The sequence below is a fragment of the Lolium perenne genome, chromosome 4, assembly GCF_019359855.2.
Source record: "Lolium perenne isolate Kyuss_39 chromosome 4, Kyuss_2.0, whole genome shotgun sequence".
NCBI lineage: Eukaryota > Viridiplantae > Streptophyta > Magnoliopsida > Poales > Poaceae > Lolium > Lolium perenne.
In genome coordinates, this window is record NC_067247.2 from 289,390,419 (window position 1) to 289,406,359 (window position 15,941).

The window sequence follows — 15,941 nt, forward strand, 5'->3', positions numbered from 1 at the left end:
CTTAGCAAGAGCACCAAATGCTACGGGTGGTGACTCTATTCAGCATCTTCGTCACTGTTTTCCAAGTCTTCGCCATACACCAATTCATCAATTTCTTCTTCCTCCTCATCAGACAGGGCTGAGAAAGAATCCTGCTTCTTCACTGATACATCTTTCGCATCCTTGTCGACCTGGGCAAAGTGAAACACATGATTATTTAACATTAACTGGAGCGACTATAGGCTTATTTTCAACCTTATAAATTGATCAAAACCTGAGCGATTATCAGCCGAAGACGACCAGAAAGCTTCAGTAAATCCTCAGTTGCCGCATATCTCTCTGCACACATCTGAAGCACAAAAGAATGGTCAGTTCTACATTTTGTTTTCTTTGGCTTATTTTCAAATTTACATGATTGGAGACTGGCTTGTGGGCTTGCAGTTGTAGCATCAATTTGCAAGCATCAACGGGCCCAATTTGGTTGTCCTGATCAAACTGGGCATGCCAATGCAGGTTGTATTTTTTGGCGAATTCACCACCAAACATCCAGCAGCCAAAGGCCACATCATGTTTGGCATGACAAGTTAAATCAATTAGTTGGGAGCTTACTCAGATCAATCATGAGATATAAATAAAATAGTTCATTATGCCCACGAAAATTATGGTTAGGCACTGATATTGCATTTCTGCTTCTGCATATCACCCAAATCTATACACTACGCTCACTCCTTTAAACCTTGAGGCCTTAACTCGTATTTGCTCAATAATACTGTGCAGCGAACCTACAACTGACCGCAAGTGCAGATACAACTTGGGATACCAAATGAAATCCATATCTTTCCAAATCAGTCTAGGACAAACTATCATCAGCACAATTAAGTGTTTCACCTTCCAGACAGTGTACTCTCTAACAACATTAGCCACAACATAATTTTGGCAAGTGAATCCTCTTCACAATAATCAGAAGGTTCAGGTCCTGAGTTTGCATGTACTCAACAAAGGTGAGTTCTCACCATGTACTTGTACTCACATAGAAAGAACTGATACAGCAGAGTTGGCCGCATCCACGTACATACGAACACAGCACTGATATTTTTTTACCCAAAAAAGGGAAGCAATGCCAACACAGTGGTGATACAAACATAATAAGGACACGAGGGAGCCCAGTAAGGCCGAATTGTTGAGAGGCAAACCATAAAAAGCAATGGCGCATGGGCAGACGTGCCACTCCAGTCAATGCTCGAGTGAGTGCACCGCTGGTGCACCTCCTGTACTCATCGCCACTAAATCTCCTCTAATCCCAGCAGCAAGCATACCCAGTTCACACACTCTTCTCGCCCCTCCCTCCTCCCACTCGCCTGCTGGTCTGTGTTCACTCATCGCCACCAAATCTCCTCTCATTCCAGCAGCAAGCATACCCAGTCCACACCCTCTTCTCTCCCCTCCCTCCTTCTCCCACTCATCTGCTGGTCTGCGTTCTTGCAGACTTGCAGTCTTGGCTTGTGCCGCTGCTTGCTGTTCTTTCCACCTAGGGTTTGCTTGGCTGCTTGCTATTTAATTTTCTTGCTGGTTTTCTGTTGTTGCTGTATTCAATTTTCTTGCTGGTTTTCTGTTGTTGCTGTTTGCTGTCTATCTAGCCTGCTGTCGGTTTGTGTCGTTGTTGTCTTGTTGAGATGTTGCTGACTTAGGGCGAGAGTATATATTTTATAAAAATGCAGCATCCAGCATGTAAAGACATAATCATTTAAGATGTGCGATCAGTCCCAGTTCCAGTCCCAGTCCCAGTCCCACTAGAACCAGCAGAAGCTTGTCTGCCTATCATGCCACATTGCCACTGCCCCAGATGCCATTCGCCCCCACTCTCCACTCCCTAGCCAGTCAGCAACAACACCAGCATACCCTGTAATGCTGTTTCTGGAAATTGCTGTATCCGTGCCCCATATCAATGTCTCAGCTCACTGCCATTGATGTGCCTTATAGAAGAGGTTACTGTGAAACTACAATAACTTTAAGTCATGGACCTTCTGAACATCATGCGGTGGCCACTGATACTCAGATTCTTGCATTTCGTTATACTTTTGTATGACAGGGCCAGGTTTGTTAGAGTCTTAAGTTTGAAATATTTGTCACGATGGGATTAGGTTAACCATTTTTGTTCTGTAGTCTAACCTAATTAACCATTTCGTGCAAATGGTAAAATGGGTTACCTATTTAGTTATTAGGGCTAGAAATGGTCAGCCATTGGTTATTAAGGTTCACACCACTTAGGTAAAAATGGAGCAAACCCAAATAACCTATTGCAATTTAGGGGCTGAACCAAAAACCCAATGAGCTCCTTTTTAGGTCCAGCTTACAGAACCACTGGTTAAACAGGAACCAACTCCCATTCTTAAATATGTGATCCCCATTGTGCATCATCTTATATCAAACGGATAGAAGCAGTTGCTAATAGCAGTATAGCACAACCCTCGAACACCATTTTAGTACTGGATTCAGGGAAAAAAAATGGCACTTAATCTTTGGCAGTCATAAAGATGCTATCTGAAGCACTAAATTTTGTAACCATATATTTGAAAACGTCCCAGAAATTTAATAATCCCTCCGTCCCAAAATAACTTGCTCAACTTTGTCTACATACGAAAGTATATAGACTCGTTTTAGTTATAGATACATCTGTATCTAGAAAAGTTGAGCAAGTTATTTTAGGACAGATGGAGTATATTTGGAAACGTCCCAAAAATATAGAACAAGTTTAGTCATCATTTTAACATACCTAGCTACATATCTAGACAATATCACTTCTCTTTTGTTCGAGGGATTATGTTTCGAATGATCAACAGATCCAATAACAGAAACAAACAGGTAGTACTGGTAAGTGGTAACAAGAAATAATACCTTCTCAAGGTTGCTAATTAGTTTTTTTGGTTTCTCTGAGGAGATAAAACGACCATGAATAACCAATAAGCAGTATATCCACCGCAAAACAAGCTCGGCACTGCCAGATCTGTGGAGAGAAACATATAAGCAATCAACAGATGATACACAGTTGTACATTGCATGCAAATGGACAGTGGTGAAAGACATAGGTGTAGATTTATAAGCACCTTGATTTCCATGCAGATACAAGATTCTCTAGAAGTTTGCAAGCATCTCCAGGCTTCAAAGATCTTAGATGTGCTCGAATCTGTTGAACAGAACAATATCAAAATAGTAAGAACACCCCTCCCTTTACATCAATGAATTAACTTTGACAGCTGCACTTATACATGGTAAAGATGCAAACAGTGCTAAAACTATAAACTGAAACTGAGTTATCACAAACCTTCTTGCTGGGTAAATTAGCGTCAATTGGTATGCCGCTGCGACCAAACAGATCTGACAAGATTTTAGTTGCCATGTCAGGATCGCGCTCAATGCTCTGATCAATGACACCACACTCCCTAAGCATGTCTTCGATGCATATGCTGTCATCTTCAATTCTTTGCACAGGAACTAAATAAGGAAAATAGAGTTAAGTGGTTGCGCTAGAAAATTCTGAAAATAACAAATATTTGAAAGTAAATATAGCAAGCACTAACAGTATTCTGTGTCTTCCTCAAAAATAGTTAAACCAAAAATAATGCAACATATAGCCCTGTATGACTCATTGTCATAGAATTAGTTGCTAGTCCATCCGTTCCTAAATATAAGATGTATTGGGAGTTTAAATTAACTCCCAAAACGTCTTATATTTAGGAACAGATGGTGTACATCATTTCATGTGAATAACAGCAGGTTATTCCCCTGCAGTTGATTGCTGCAGACTCCAATTACAGGGAACAAATATTAGCAACATTTCATCACTGGTAGAAAAGGAGAAGACACGGCAAGAGATAATTTACCTCTTTTCTCTGTTAATCTTGCTGTGGTTCCAAGGTCACTATCAATCGCAAGCTTGTCACTACTCGGTTTTGTTACACCATGTTTCCTTTTCTTTTCTTGTGTATGAAGTTTCGGAAGAGGAAGGATGGCATCTTCTGCATTCGCCCGGTCTAGAGCAGTGATAGTTCCTACCAAAAGCAAACAAGATTCAGACCAAGATTCACCATCGATAACCTTTGAGTCTTCTCAAATGAAGGCAGACAACCATTTCTCTAAGGAATTCCTACCAGAATCCCCTGTTCTAAACAGGGTTTGGCCGGTTGGGCCATTAGGATATTCATATATAAATAAACAACATACAAGTTTAAATTTACCAGCATAGTTAATGAACACAAGTAGAATACCTTTCGTTTTAGCATATTGACCTTTCTGGGCCATGGTGGGTTGAATTGTAGGCAAGAGGACTCCATCTTCAGATACACCCAAATTAATATCCTTACCATAACAAACCAAAAGCTTATCGAACGATGGTTTCACCACAGATCCATATGCAAGAAGTACATGCGTAGAATTAGGTCCATCTATTCCTTGAAGTTTTGCGGCAAATATTGTGGAATCCTGCTTTGTTCTTGAAAGAGAAGACTCGGACAAAGCAATCTTAGTTGGCTTCTTGTTGCGCAGGTCGTCCATGCTATTCCCAGACCAGAAATAGCAGATACCAACCTCAGAGATAGCCAACACATGTATTTCTCCATTATTGGCATTAATACCTGAACACTTGCAGTCCACAAAGATTGCTGGGTGTTCCATAGAGAGTATGCAGCTTGAGCTCTGAGTTTTACCACCGCCCAACCTCCAAATGGCAACATAACGTTCCCCAACTCCAGATGACAGAACATATTCACCGTTGTCACTAAAAATCATGGTTTTCACAGCAACCTAAAATGGTCATGCAGCCAAAAGCAACAGGTGAGCATTTAGGGAAAAAATGCAATCGAAATCATGACAAGGTTCAGAAGAGGAACACGGTAGATGAGGGCATACAAGACACACTCACCGGATGCCCAGAGAATTTTTGGATCTTCTTGTTGTCAGAAGCATCAAATGTCCTCAACTGACCAGCTGCTGTTGCTAAAACCTTTCCATCTGATAAGATCAAATACATAGCGCATTTCATTTCTTTGAACCAGAATGGAAATTTATTGGTATGAAGCAGATACAAGCAAAACCAAATGAATAGGCATACTTCATTTCAACATAGGAAATATACCATATAGACAAATATAAGATCCTACAAGACCCTTCAATAAAAGGATACATATGATAATTAAAAAAAAGCATACATTTGTGCATATATCGTATTAAGCAATGGATACAGATTTTAAGCTCTAACTTCACCAAAAGAAAGGATTATATACAAGCAAATGAAGGTAGCAGGACTTTCTTTATTGGATCCATGTGTGTGGTAGGTAAGACTTGTGTTAGATTTCCATCTATACTTCGAATAGAGCATTACCATTGTATTTTCAGAAAAAGAACTGTGAAGATGCATTTAGAGTAGAGATTCTAGGCCACGGCTTAGTAAACACCTTGAGGGTGCCAACATGATAAGATGGATAAAACATGGTCAATGAAGCTTATCTATTCGTTGACTATAAAGGTCACTGTGATCAGTCAACTATTAAACTGTTGTTAGGATCCGTAAGAGCAGTTAAACTACAGTTGAGAATTGACTCAAGAAGAAACCACACAAGTAAATGCGAAACATCCATATCACAGATGAAAAGGCAGCATGTGCATAATTCAGCAAATCAAATAATAGTGAAACAAAAAAGTGGAAATAGAAGAAAAAAAAAAACAAGAAGCCTGGTTTCACCACTGACATACCTGATGACACCGCCAACGCAGATATTGCCTTGGAGGAAGATTTAAATTTCCCTGCAACAGACCCATCTGAGGGGTCAATCTTACAGACCATGCCATCAGCGCCTGCTGTGTACACCGTCCGCCCAAGCCTCGAGTATGCTACTGCTGTCACACCCCTGAACATGTACAACCAATACAAATGAACACTTCCGAGCTCAAGCTCTGCAGAAACTAACCCTGGAGGGAAATAGCAAAACAAGAGCCGAAACTACAGCTGCGGGTATGGGCTCGGGAAATTATTTCAGGATTTTCGTCATTGGAATGGTACTATGGAATGGTACTACGAAGATATCATACTACTAAAATGCGGTTTCCACAAATGAACCGCGAGGTTCCCCTCCTAGTAGCCAGAGAGACAAATGCACCAAAACAGCAGCCATACCCAGGATGGCAGTCGCTGATCCGCCACTTCCACTGCCCCGCGGCGACATCAAGCGCGAGGACATCCCCGCTGCCGGTCCCAAGCACAAGCAGCGAGCTCCCAGCCTTCCGCTTCTTCTGCTAGGCGAAAACACAAACACGTCAGAAGCGCGCACAGCGCCGGGCGGTAACAGGTCGGGAAATGGGGGCGCGTGTCCTCACCTTGCTGGAGAGCTGCACCCACTTCATGCACGTGTAGTCGAGGGCGAGGTGGCCGCGCTTCGCCTCCGCGAGCGCGCCGGCCTCCACCGCCGGGATGTCCGCGAACTCCGTCTGCAGGTGGCCGCGCGCGGCGTCCCATACCTGCGGCAGAGGCGAATCATAGGGGTTAACGTGGAAGCGGGAACGGGGTTGGTTCGGGGTGGATGGATAGGCAGCGTGTGGTTCCGCACCTTGATGCGGCCGTCGCCGGAGGAGAGGGCGAGGAAGTCGGAGGCGGGGCTGAAGGAGGTGAGGAGGTCGCGGATGGTGGCTAGGGCGGGCGCCATGGCCCGCGAGTTGGCGGGTGGTCGCCGCGGCGGCGGGAGGGCAGGAGGAGAAGGGTTTATGCGGCGGCGGCGGCGCGGCGGGCGAGGGTTTTGGTTCGAGCCAGGTCGCGCGCTCGTCTCTGGTTGTATCTATCTGGACTCGAGCGCGGCTGAGCCGGACCGAGACGGGCTAGGGTTTTCAAGCCCAGAGCAGCAACCGTTTCGCAACCCGCGAGCCCCAGAAAAGCCATTCTGCCGCGCCGCGCCGCGCCGCGCCCGCCTCGTCCAACCCGCGCCGCCGCCGGAGATGGAGCCCAGCGCCGACAAGCTACGCGGCCTCCGCATCACCTCCCTGGACGACGAAGAAGAAGACGACGAGCCCGAACTGCCCCACCAGCCCCTGCCCGCCGCCGCCGAGGACTACGACGATGACGACGAGGAAGAGGAGGCGGAAGTCATGCTCGGTCTGTTGGAGGAGCCGAAGCGCCCGGGCCTCCTCCTCCGGCACCTCTTCCCCAGCAAGGCCGGCGGCATCCCGGTGCGTGCGATACCACACGATTGTTAAAATATCAACTGACTGCCCTTAAATGTGAGGTTCTGCGAATTTCATGCAGGCCTGGTTGGATCCCGTGAACTTGCCGTCGGGGAACACCTCCTGCTGCGGCTTCTGCGGCGAGCCCCTGCACTTCGTCCTCCAGGTGTCGCCTCCCTCTGTGCCTAGTGCTAGCAACTGTACTTGTTGTTTGGGTGACAACTTGATTTAATATTTGGTTGGATCCTCTGTAGATTTATGCTCCGATTGGGGACAATGAGGCGGCGACGTTTCACCGCACCCTGTTCATGTTCATGTGCCCGTCGATGGAGTGCTTGCACCGAGACCAGCACGAGCAGTGGACGCGCAAGCAGGGCAATCCTCGTAGAAGGTGAAGCAAACTCCTCGTGGCTGCTGTGCTGTTGTTTATTTAGACTTTTACAGCAGAGCTCAAAAACGTTTTGCTGATTTTGACTTGCCTGGGTGGATTGCAGTGTGAAGGTTTTCCGGTGCCAGCTGCCCCGGAGCAATGCCTTTTACTCAAGTGAACCTCCCAAACACAATAACTCTGACAAGCCACTATGTGCAGGAGGTAGCTTTCCTTTTCTTCTGTTGTATGGTATCTTAGAGTTTCCATGCTTAATAAGTTGTGAATGATATCACGACATTTTATGCTTTTTGTAATTAACTGTTATCCTGGAGGAAAATATGCTTATTCCCAGCAAATCTCTTTCACTTTCTCTAGCTATTACATAAATACTTTCTTGATATATGACCTACGATTTCCTGGATCATCTCTTGAATATGCTGAAATCTTGAAGTTCACTTGTTTATGCTGGTTTCTCCACATATCAGCAACCTTGCTTCTAAAGTATTCTTACAAAAATTGAACTGCCGATGTGCCGGCTGCTGAGACTAAGTTGGGTGGGGTTTGCTAGATGCTGATTAATTTAGTTTATTGATGCACAACATTTATAGGCAACAATTGTCGCTTGCTGTCAGTCAGAAACCTGTTTATGTTGGTCATACTCCATGTAAATTATATCATTTCCTCCATTTAATCGACTGTGTGTTGCCAGCTGCTCTTTGTCATTGGTGTGGTACATGGAAAGGTGATAAAATATGTGGTAGCTGCAAGAAATCACGCTACTGTTCTGAGAAGCATCAGGTATTCTTATTTCGTTTTACCCATCCTATTGGTCTCTTAGTTTGTTTAATTTGCGACTTTGTGCCTAGATCCTACCATTTTGTAAAAATAAAAGGTCTTCCGATACAATTTTGTCTGCCTTGGACAAGACACCCTAAATATTCTTTTGGTGACCAAGCCTATTTTGGTTGAGCAATTCTACATCACTATTTATCAGGCACTGCATTGGCGCTCTGGTCATAAAAACGATTGCCTACAGATGATCAATTCTTCCGAAGCTTCAAGTTCTGTAATGCCAGCTGTAGGGAAAGGTGATCGTATTTGAATGGGCAATGCTATATATATGCTTGTAACTATTGAATTGTGTCTTTTATTTCTTACAGTTCCTATCTATTTGCAGTTCCTGCTAGGGCTTCCTGGCCAGAATATAAGATAACAATTGACTATGAAGCTGATTCGGATTCTGATAGCTGTGATGGAGATGAAAGCAACTCAAAGTCGTTGGTGATGCAAAAACATAGTAAACCAGATGATTTGATGCAATCGTGGATGGATCAATTTGAGGTTTTGAACTGTACATTCTCTCTCTTTTATACATTTGCTAGCATGGTAAGCCAGATGATTTGCTTATTCACTGCCATTTTGTGTAGGCTGATGCTGACAACCAGTGTTGGGCACATTTTGAAGAACGGATCTCAAGAGAACCAAAGCAAATATTGAGGTAGGCATCACTTGCATGAAGTATATCCTATGTTTAGTGATCTATTTAGTTTCATTTTGCTTGCTTCGGAAAATGGGAGTGGTTTCAAACATTGTTCCCATCACTTCGTAATTGAGTTCGTTTCAGCTCTCTTTCATAGTTATCCTCAACAACTATTGTATTGGGAATTGAGTAACTTGTCTAAACTACACAGATATTGTCGAGAACCAAATGCAAAGCCTTTGTGGGCTTTGTCAGCTGGTCGCCCATCCAATGCTGATATCCCTTCATGTGGCTACTGTAAAGGTCCACTATGCTATGAATTTCAGGTTCGTCAATATTCTATGGACCAAATTACATTTCTGATGCAACAGTGATAGCCAATGCTGCATATCCAAAAATAATAAACTCAAGAACCCTAGCTTTGCTGTGGTAATGTCCCATCATAACAGTTATAGTCAATAGGCAACAACACGGACACACAAATAATGAACTGAGGAAATGTCTCTCTGCTCTGTAAAATGTCCACCGGGCAAATACTTTGTGTATGAGCCATTATTACCATCAATTTAAAATACGGAATTCAATTAATGTTCCTAGCACTATTAGCTGTTTAATTGTTTATGCTACTAGATCAAGATGGGACATGATATAATGTATGGTTTATGCCTGTCAGTTACTGTTGATTTCTGCTTATATTGTCTTGCATGTAACTGCCCAGGAAGCAATTCATTCCCTGCTTCAAGCAATGTTGTAAATGAAATTAATTCTGGTAGACTTATGTTATGTTAAGTATTCCTTTCAACCGCAGTATGCTTATCATTACATTTCTCTCCCTCGTGTGCCTACTACATACACACTCTCATGTGATTACATATGCTTACACTCTGTACACTGTATCTCCAGATAATGCCACAGTTGCTGTATTTCTTTGGTGTGAAAAATGAACCAGACTCTCTTGATTGGGCTACAATTGTTGTGTACACGTGTCAAGGATCATGTGACCAAAACATTAGCTACAAGGAAGAATTTGCATGGGTTCAGTTATACCCTACAGCACCCTCACGGCATTAGTAATGTTTACGTAATGTCTGTTCTTCACTGCTTCAGGTTTGTAACTTGCTCCATTTAATTTCTTGTTATGCTCTAGCAACTGCTGAAGCCCTCAAATCCAATTATATGGTTAATAGCACATGTGATGCATTGATAAGCAAAGTTCCGCGTGTTTCATTGGTGTATACAGCATCAGAGGTAAACTTATACTGTATTGCAGTACAAGTTTAGTGGATGCACCTAGTATGAGAAAATTTTGGAATAGGATGTTCCAAGTGGCGTGAACTTTCTTATATTCCAAGCAGAGTACCAGTAGTTAGCTGTGCCTCCAATGTCTGTAGTCTTCACTACTGCTTGATGATGCGTGCCCTGGACTGTATATAACAAAGTTTTACTTAGTTAAAATGACGAGTCAAAATAACCAATGTGAACACCGAACAATATCAGTCGTGTAAGTGGCACCATTATTCAAAAGCTACAGATTTTCCGTGATGTTGCTTACAGTTTTCAGTTTTGTTTCTGCAAGTATTTTGCTAATTACTGGCCACCATTGGTTTGGTCTATACGCGTTTTAGAGAATAGTTAAATCAGAAAGCACTATTTGGTGAATAGCTCTGCTTTTCCCTCTGCCTGGCAAATGTACCTTGTATATCATATAGGGGGGAGTAAAGCATGCATTTAGTAGAAGATGTAGCTTTGGGCTGTGATAATCTGCACTGTGCTGAAGATAATGACTCCTAGTAACCTGTTGAACGCTGTCTTGTCTTACCAGGGACATCATCCATGTGCATCTCAAGTTGAAGACATGTGTTCCAAGCGAGATAGCTTAGGCTTACCTACTAGCAGAGATTTCATAATGGGCCTTTGATGTTTCCAGATCTTAATGAGCCAGCATAACGCTGTGGTCCCAAAACTCCGAATGATCTGATGCTCGCTGCATTGGCTCTGGTCGGTTTGGCCACTGTGACCCATTAGAACCAGACAAGTACTAGTTGTTCAGCAACATTAGTTTAGTAATGTGTTTTTTTCCTTGAGACTCTTTTGCTCTTTTTATATGGAATGTCTTTGTCAGTTTTTCGAGTTTATGTTCAAGTTAGGAAGATCCAAAGTTTTTCTGTTATTCTTCTGGTATATGCTCTATATACATGTAAAGAGTCTAATCTCCATTATTTTATCAGTTCAAATTTTGGTCCATACGTTTTTCATATTTATCTTAGTGTAGTAGTCATTGTGTTGGAGTGAGTTTGTTATGCAAACGAGGAGACTTTCTGCCTTGCTCACCATTGGGGGAGCTCGCTGGAACGCTGGTCAAAATGATGCTCAGATTGTGCGGCCAGTGTCCATGTGCTTTTTATTTCCTCGACGATCGGTGAGAGTGCAGCCATGAACAATGCTTAATACTTCCTGTTAGCAGCACGTTGGTTTGTGTTCATGCCTGCACGTCTGTTCATAGGCGTCGCTTGCACGACCAAGCTGGTCAGGTCAGATTTTCTGCCTTCTGGAAAGGGGAAACATCCTCTAGACGACAAACCAGCGTTGCCTTTTCCGGAAAAACATGGAGGGATGGGAAGAAACTCGGCACCGAAACCGCCGTCGCTGGTCGCCGTCAGCACGAAGCGACGTGTCTATGAAACCATGTTGCCGATTCCACGGCCGGCGAGTTTGGAAGTTCTGCCCGCTTTAAGGCGCAAGATGATGGCGGTACACCGTGGCTGGCCGGCTACTGCATTTGGCGTGCAGGCGAGGCACGGCAAGTATCCATCAGCTGGAAAGACGACGGCGAGCGGCTCGGCTCGGATCCAGCGGCCGATCATCATTGTTTTTTGCCGTGGACATGTGCCGTGCGTGGCGAGAAGGCATGGTCCCTGGCGAGGCAAGTGGCCGGCCAGAGCCAAGAGGAAACAAAACAATTTCGACTTTTTTCCGTGGATGCGTGCAAGTTTCAGGGCGGCACCGCGCCTGTTGACGGCGACCGGCACCGGCCGCTTACATTACAATAATGCAGATCCCTACAGTGATCGCCGGTAATCATGGGTCCATGGCGCACGACGCTGGCTGCCTTGCTGGGAGGAAGAATCATCTCTCAGATCCACCGCGCGCGAGGGCACACCGGATCTGCTGATCTGCATCACCAGGTATCATCAGTGTAAAACTAGTGTCGGTTCTGGTTACTGGGGCGTAGAAACAGCAGTGCTTTACTATGTGCACTTGCCTATAGTGTTGTTGCTGACTGACTGAATTGGGCCTCGTTTAAAACGTAATTCCTCTATCATTTTAAATATTTTACAACAAAGTACGAGGGACGAATCAAAATGAATATACATGGTAAAGCGTCTTGGGATAGGTAGATCTACAAAGAAAAAGAAACTAAAATTAATGTCATGTCCGCTTGAATCTTACATGATTCGATTTGAAATCTACATGATATTTTCTCAAGTAGCATTTGACTTACGGAAGAAGCAAAGGAATTATAGGATAAGATGTGATTGGATCATATACTCGGAAAATATCATATTCATTCCTAAGGGCTCCAATTTTACAAATCAAACATTGCATAGAGAAAAGATTAAAAAAATAAAACCTACAAAATTTTATGGCATCCCTTTGAACTGAATACGTAAGGCCTAATACGAGTACAAGCATGAAATAGAACAATTCCCAGATGCGAAGGGAAGAGTTTATAGCTTATGCAGATGTGTCTACGTTGTACTGAACGTAGTAGGAAAACTTAATTTTGTAAGTGCGTGCTTGTGTAGTCCAAGGTGATGTCACGTGGTTGAAAATAATAATCTGCAACCCTCTCGCTCGGAGTACACGGGCAAAACCTTAATTTACCAGTTAAACCCTTTGATTGCCGTCGCCATCCATGGCAATGGCAGGAAGCAAAAGCAAATGCAAGTACAGTGAAAGCTGCTCGAGTCGACCGACACGTCTAGCTCCTCCAAAAGCTACGCAGCAGGTTTACCTCTCATCTCACTGCCACCTGGGGCCCAGTCACGTGGCCCCGCACGTCAGGAAAGAACTACTGGAGGTAGTTTGAACTAAGATGGGCCCAGGATGTAGACGCGGATTTAAACGTTGGAAAAAGTCACCGCGTCATGTGCTGTGCTGGTTTGCAATGTCCCTGGCCTGCGGCGGTGCTGGCTGGCTACAACTGGCCGGCACTGGCTCAAGTGTGATGACTGATGAACTTTCCCCGTTTTGACTAAACGGGTTACCGGATCTGCTGTTACCCGTAACTCTCCACACCAGAAGTTCACAAAACGGTTTTGGTGCATGTTTGATTCCCTATATAGGAGTTTGGAAAATATAAAAAATGAAACAATGGGTATAACAGAGATGTACAAATTCAAAGACATTCAGTCCATCACCATACACACAAACACTCTCATGGGACGAATAGAAACATATCCTCCTCCAAACATGTAAGCTACCATCACAATTTTGTATATATTTAAGGAAATCTAGGTTCATACCTAACTTTTTCACAACTGAGTTCAAATAAGTGTTGTATATCGCTAAAGCACTTCGAAAATAAAAGGTTGGGCACATGTGAGCGAATATTTACCAACAGAAGAAGTATATATATAGTGCATTTAGCGAGCGTTTAGCTGAATTATATGATCTTCCTTACCCTACTTTCCACGAATTTATTGTAATATACTTGAGCACTTTTTTCCCTTTGGTCGCTGATGCGCGTGAGACACACGTTCGTTGGGAACCCCAAGAGGAAGGTATGATGCGCACAGCAGCAAGTTTTCCCTCAGTAAGAAACCAAGGTTTATCGAACCAGTAGGAGCCAAGAAGCACGTTGAAGGTTGATGGCGGCGGGATGTAGTGCGGCGCAACACCGTGGATTCGGCGCCAACGTGGAACCCGCACAACACAACCAAAGTACTTTGCCCCAACGAAACAGTGAGGTTGTCAATCTCACCGGCTTGCTGTAAACAAAGGATTAACCGTATTGTGTGGAAGATGATTGTTTGCAGAAAACAGTAAAACAAGTATTGCAGCAGATTGTATTCAATGTAAAAGAATAGGACCGGGGTCCACAGTTCACTAGAGGTGTCTCTCCCATAAGATAAATAGCATGTTGGGTGAACAAATTACAGTCGGGCAATTGACAAATAGAGAGAGCATGACAATGCACATACATGATATGATAAGTATAGTGAGATTTAATTGGGCATTACGACAAAGTACATAGACCGCTATCCAGCATGCATCTATGCCTAAAAAGTCCACCTTCAGGTTATCATCCGAACTCCTTCCAGTATTAAGTTGCAATACAATAGACAATTGCATTAAGTATGGTGCGTAATGTAATCAATAACTACATCCTCGGACATAGCATCAATGTTTTATCCCTAGTGGCAACAGCACATCCATAACCTTAGAACTTTATGTCACTGTCCCAGATTTAATGGAGGCATGAACCCACTATCGAGCATAAATACTCCCTCTTGGAGTTAAGAGTAAAAACTTGGCCAGAGCCTCTACTAATAACGGAGAGCATGCAAGATCATAAACAACACATAGGTAATAGATTGATAATCAACATAACATAGTATTCTCTATCCATCGGATCCCGACAAACACAACATATAGCATTACAGATAGATGATCTTGATCATGTGATACGTCTCCAACGTACCTATAGTTTCTGATGTTTCATGCTTGTTTTATGACAATACTTACATGTTTTGCTTGCACTTTATAATGTTTTTATGCATTTTCCGGAACTAACCTATTAACAAGATGCCACAGTGCCAGTCCTGTTTTCTGCTGTTTTTGGTTCCAGAAAGGCTGTTCGGGCAATATTCTCGGAATTCGACGAAACAAAGACCAAACATCATAATTCACCGAGACGGACCAGGACACCGAAGGGGAGTCAGAGGGGAGGCCTGGGGCCCCCACACCATAGGGCCGCGCGGGCTGAGGCCTGGCCGCGCCGGCCTATGGGGAGGGCGTCCTGGTGCCCCTCCTACGCTGCCTCTTCGCCTATATAAGCCCTTTCGACCTAAAAACGCGATACCGATTGACGAAACTCCAGAAAGACTCCAGGGGCGCCGCCACCATCGCGAAACTCCAATTCGGGGGGACAGAAGTCTCTGTTCCGGCACCCTGCCGGGATGGGGAAGTGCCCCCGGAAGCCATCTCCATCGACGCCATCGCCTCCATCATGCTCCGTGAGTAGTTCCACCATGGACTACGGGTTCTAGCTGTAGCTAGTTGGTATTCTCTCCCCTATGTACTTCAATACAATGATCTCATGAGCTGCCTTACATGATTGAGATTCATCTGATGTAATCGGTGTTGTGTTTGTTGGGATCCGATGGATTGTTACGTTATGATTAGTCTATCTATAAAGTTTGTAAAGTTATTGTTGCTGCAATCTTGTTATGTTTAATGCTTGTCACTAGGGCCCGAGTGGCATGATCTTAGATTTAAGCTCTATACTTATTGCTTAGATTGTATCTACAAGTTGTATGCACATGTCTATGTCCGGAACCAAAGGCCCCAAAGTGACAGAAATTGGGACAACTGGAGGGGAAGGCTTAGATATGAGGATCACATGTTTTCACGGAGTGTTAATGCTTTGCTCCGGTGCTCTATTAAAAGGAGTACCTTAATTTCCAGTAGATTCCCTAGAGGCCCGGCTGCCACCGGCTGGTAGGACAAAAGATGTTGTACAAGTTTCTCATTGCGAGCACGTATGACTATATATGGGAAACATGCCTACATGATTAATAAGCTGGATGTTCTAACTTAATGCTATTTCAATCCTATCAATTGCCCAACTGTAATTTGTTCACCCAACACTTGTTATTGGAGAGTTGCCACTAGTGTAGATAG

At 43.8% G+C, this 15,941-nt stretch overlaps 2 protein-coding genes across 2 annotated transcripts; one reads left to right on the forward strand and one right to left on the reverse strand.

Annotated features, from left to right (window-relative positions):
* Positions 1-35: 35 nt before the first annotated feature.
* LOC127347706 (uncharacterized) lies at positions 36-6,375 on the reverse strand. The gene is made up of 12 exons (XM_051373867.1): positions 6,349-6,375; positions 6,149-6,264; positions 5,728-5,882; positions 4,898-4,986; positions 4,245-4,779; positions 3,861-4,028; positions 3,302-3,471; positions 3,084-3,163; positions 2,875-2,983; positions 1,735-1,849; positions 254-318; positions 36-170 (listed from the first exon to the last, which is right to left on the reverse strand). The coding sequence occupies exons 1-12, from the start codon at positions 6,373-6,375 to the stop codon at positions 36-38; spliced, it is 1,764 nt and encodes a 587-aa protein (XP_051229827.1).
* A 185-nt stretch (positions 6,376-6,560) lies between these two features.
* LOC127295730 (uncharacterized) lies at positions 6,561-11,279 on the forward strand. The gene is made up of 11 exons (XM_051325717.2): positions 6,561-7,191; positions 7,268-7,351; positions 7,440-7,576; positions 7,680-7,777; positions 8,265-8,353; positions 8,550-8,643; positions 8,733-8,896; positions 8,983-9,053; positions 9,247-9,361; positions 9,939-10,142; positions 10,858-11,279. The coding sequence occupies exons 1-10, from the start codon at positions 6,583-6,585 to the stop codon at positions 10,104-10,106; spliced, it is 1,629 nt and encodes a 542-aa protein (XP_051181677.1). The 5' UTR covers positions 6,561-6,582; the 3' UTR covers positions 10,107-10,142; positions 10,858-11,279.
* Positions 11,280-15,941: the final 4,662 nt, after the last annotated feature.

What these genes read in the sequence shown, in the direction of transcription:
- LOC127347706 (XM_051373867.1), bottom strand. Translation starts at nt 6,375, where the DNA reads ATGAAGTGGGTGCAGCTCTCCAGCAAG. An exon ending in GGGTGCAGCTCTCCAGCAAG is followed by an intron (nt 6,265 to 6,348) that starts GTGAGGACACGC and finishes TTCGCCTAGCAG; the next exon opens with AAGAAGCGGAAGGCTGGGAG. An exon ending in TTCGGCTGATAATCGCTCAG is followed by an intron (nt 171 to 253) that starts GTTTTGATCAAT and finishes CACTTTGCCCAG; the next exon opens with GTCGACAAGGATGCGAAAGA.
- LOC127295730 (XM_051325717.2), top strand. Translation starts at nt 6,583, where the DNA reads ATGCGGCCGTCGCCGGAGGAGAGGGCGAGGAAGTCGGAGGCGGGGCTG. An exon ending in GCAAGGCCGGCGGCATCCCG is followed by an intron (nt 7,192 to 7,267) that starts GTGCGTGCGATA and finishes AATTTCATGCAG; the next exon opens with GCCTGGTTGGATCCCGTGAA. An exon ending in AATGCCAGCTGTAGGGAAAG is followed by an intron (nt 8,644 to 8,732) that starts GTGATCGTATTT and finishes ATCTATTTGCAG; the next exon opens with TTCCTGCTAGGGCTTCCTGG.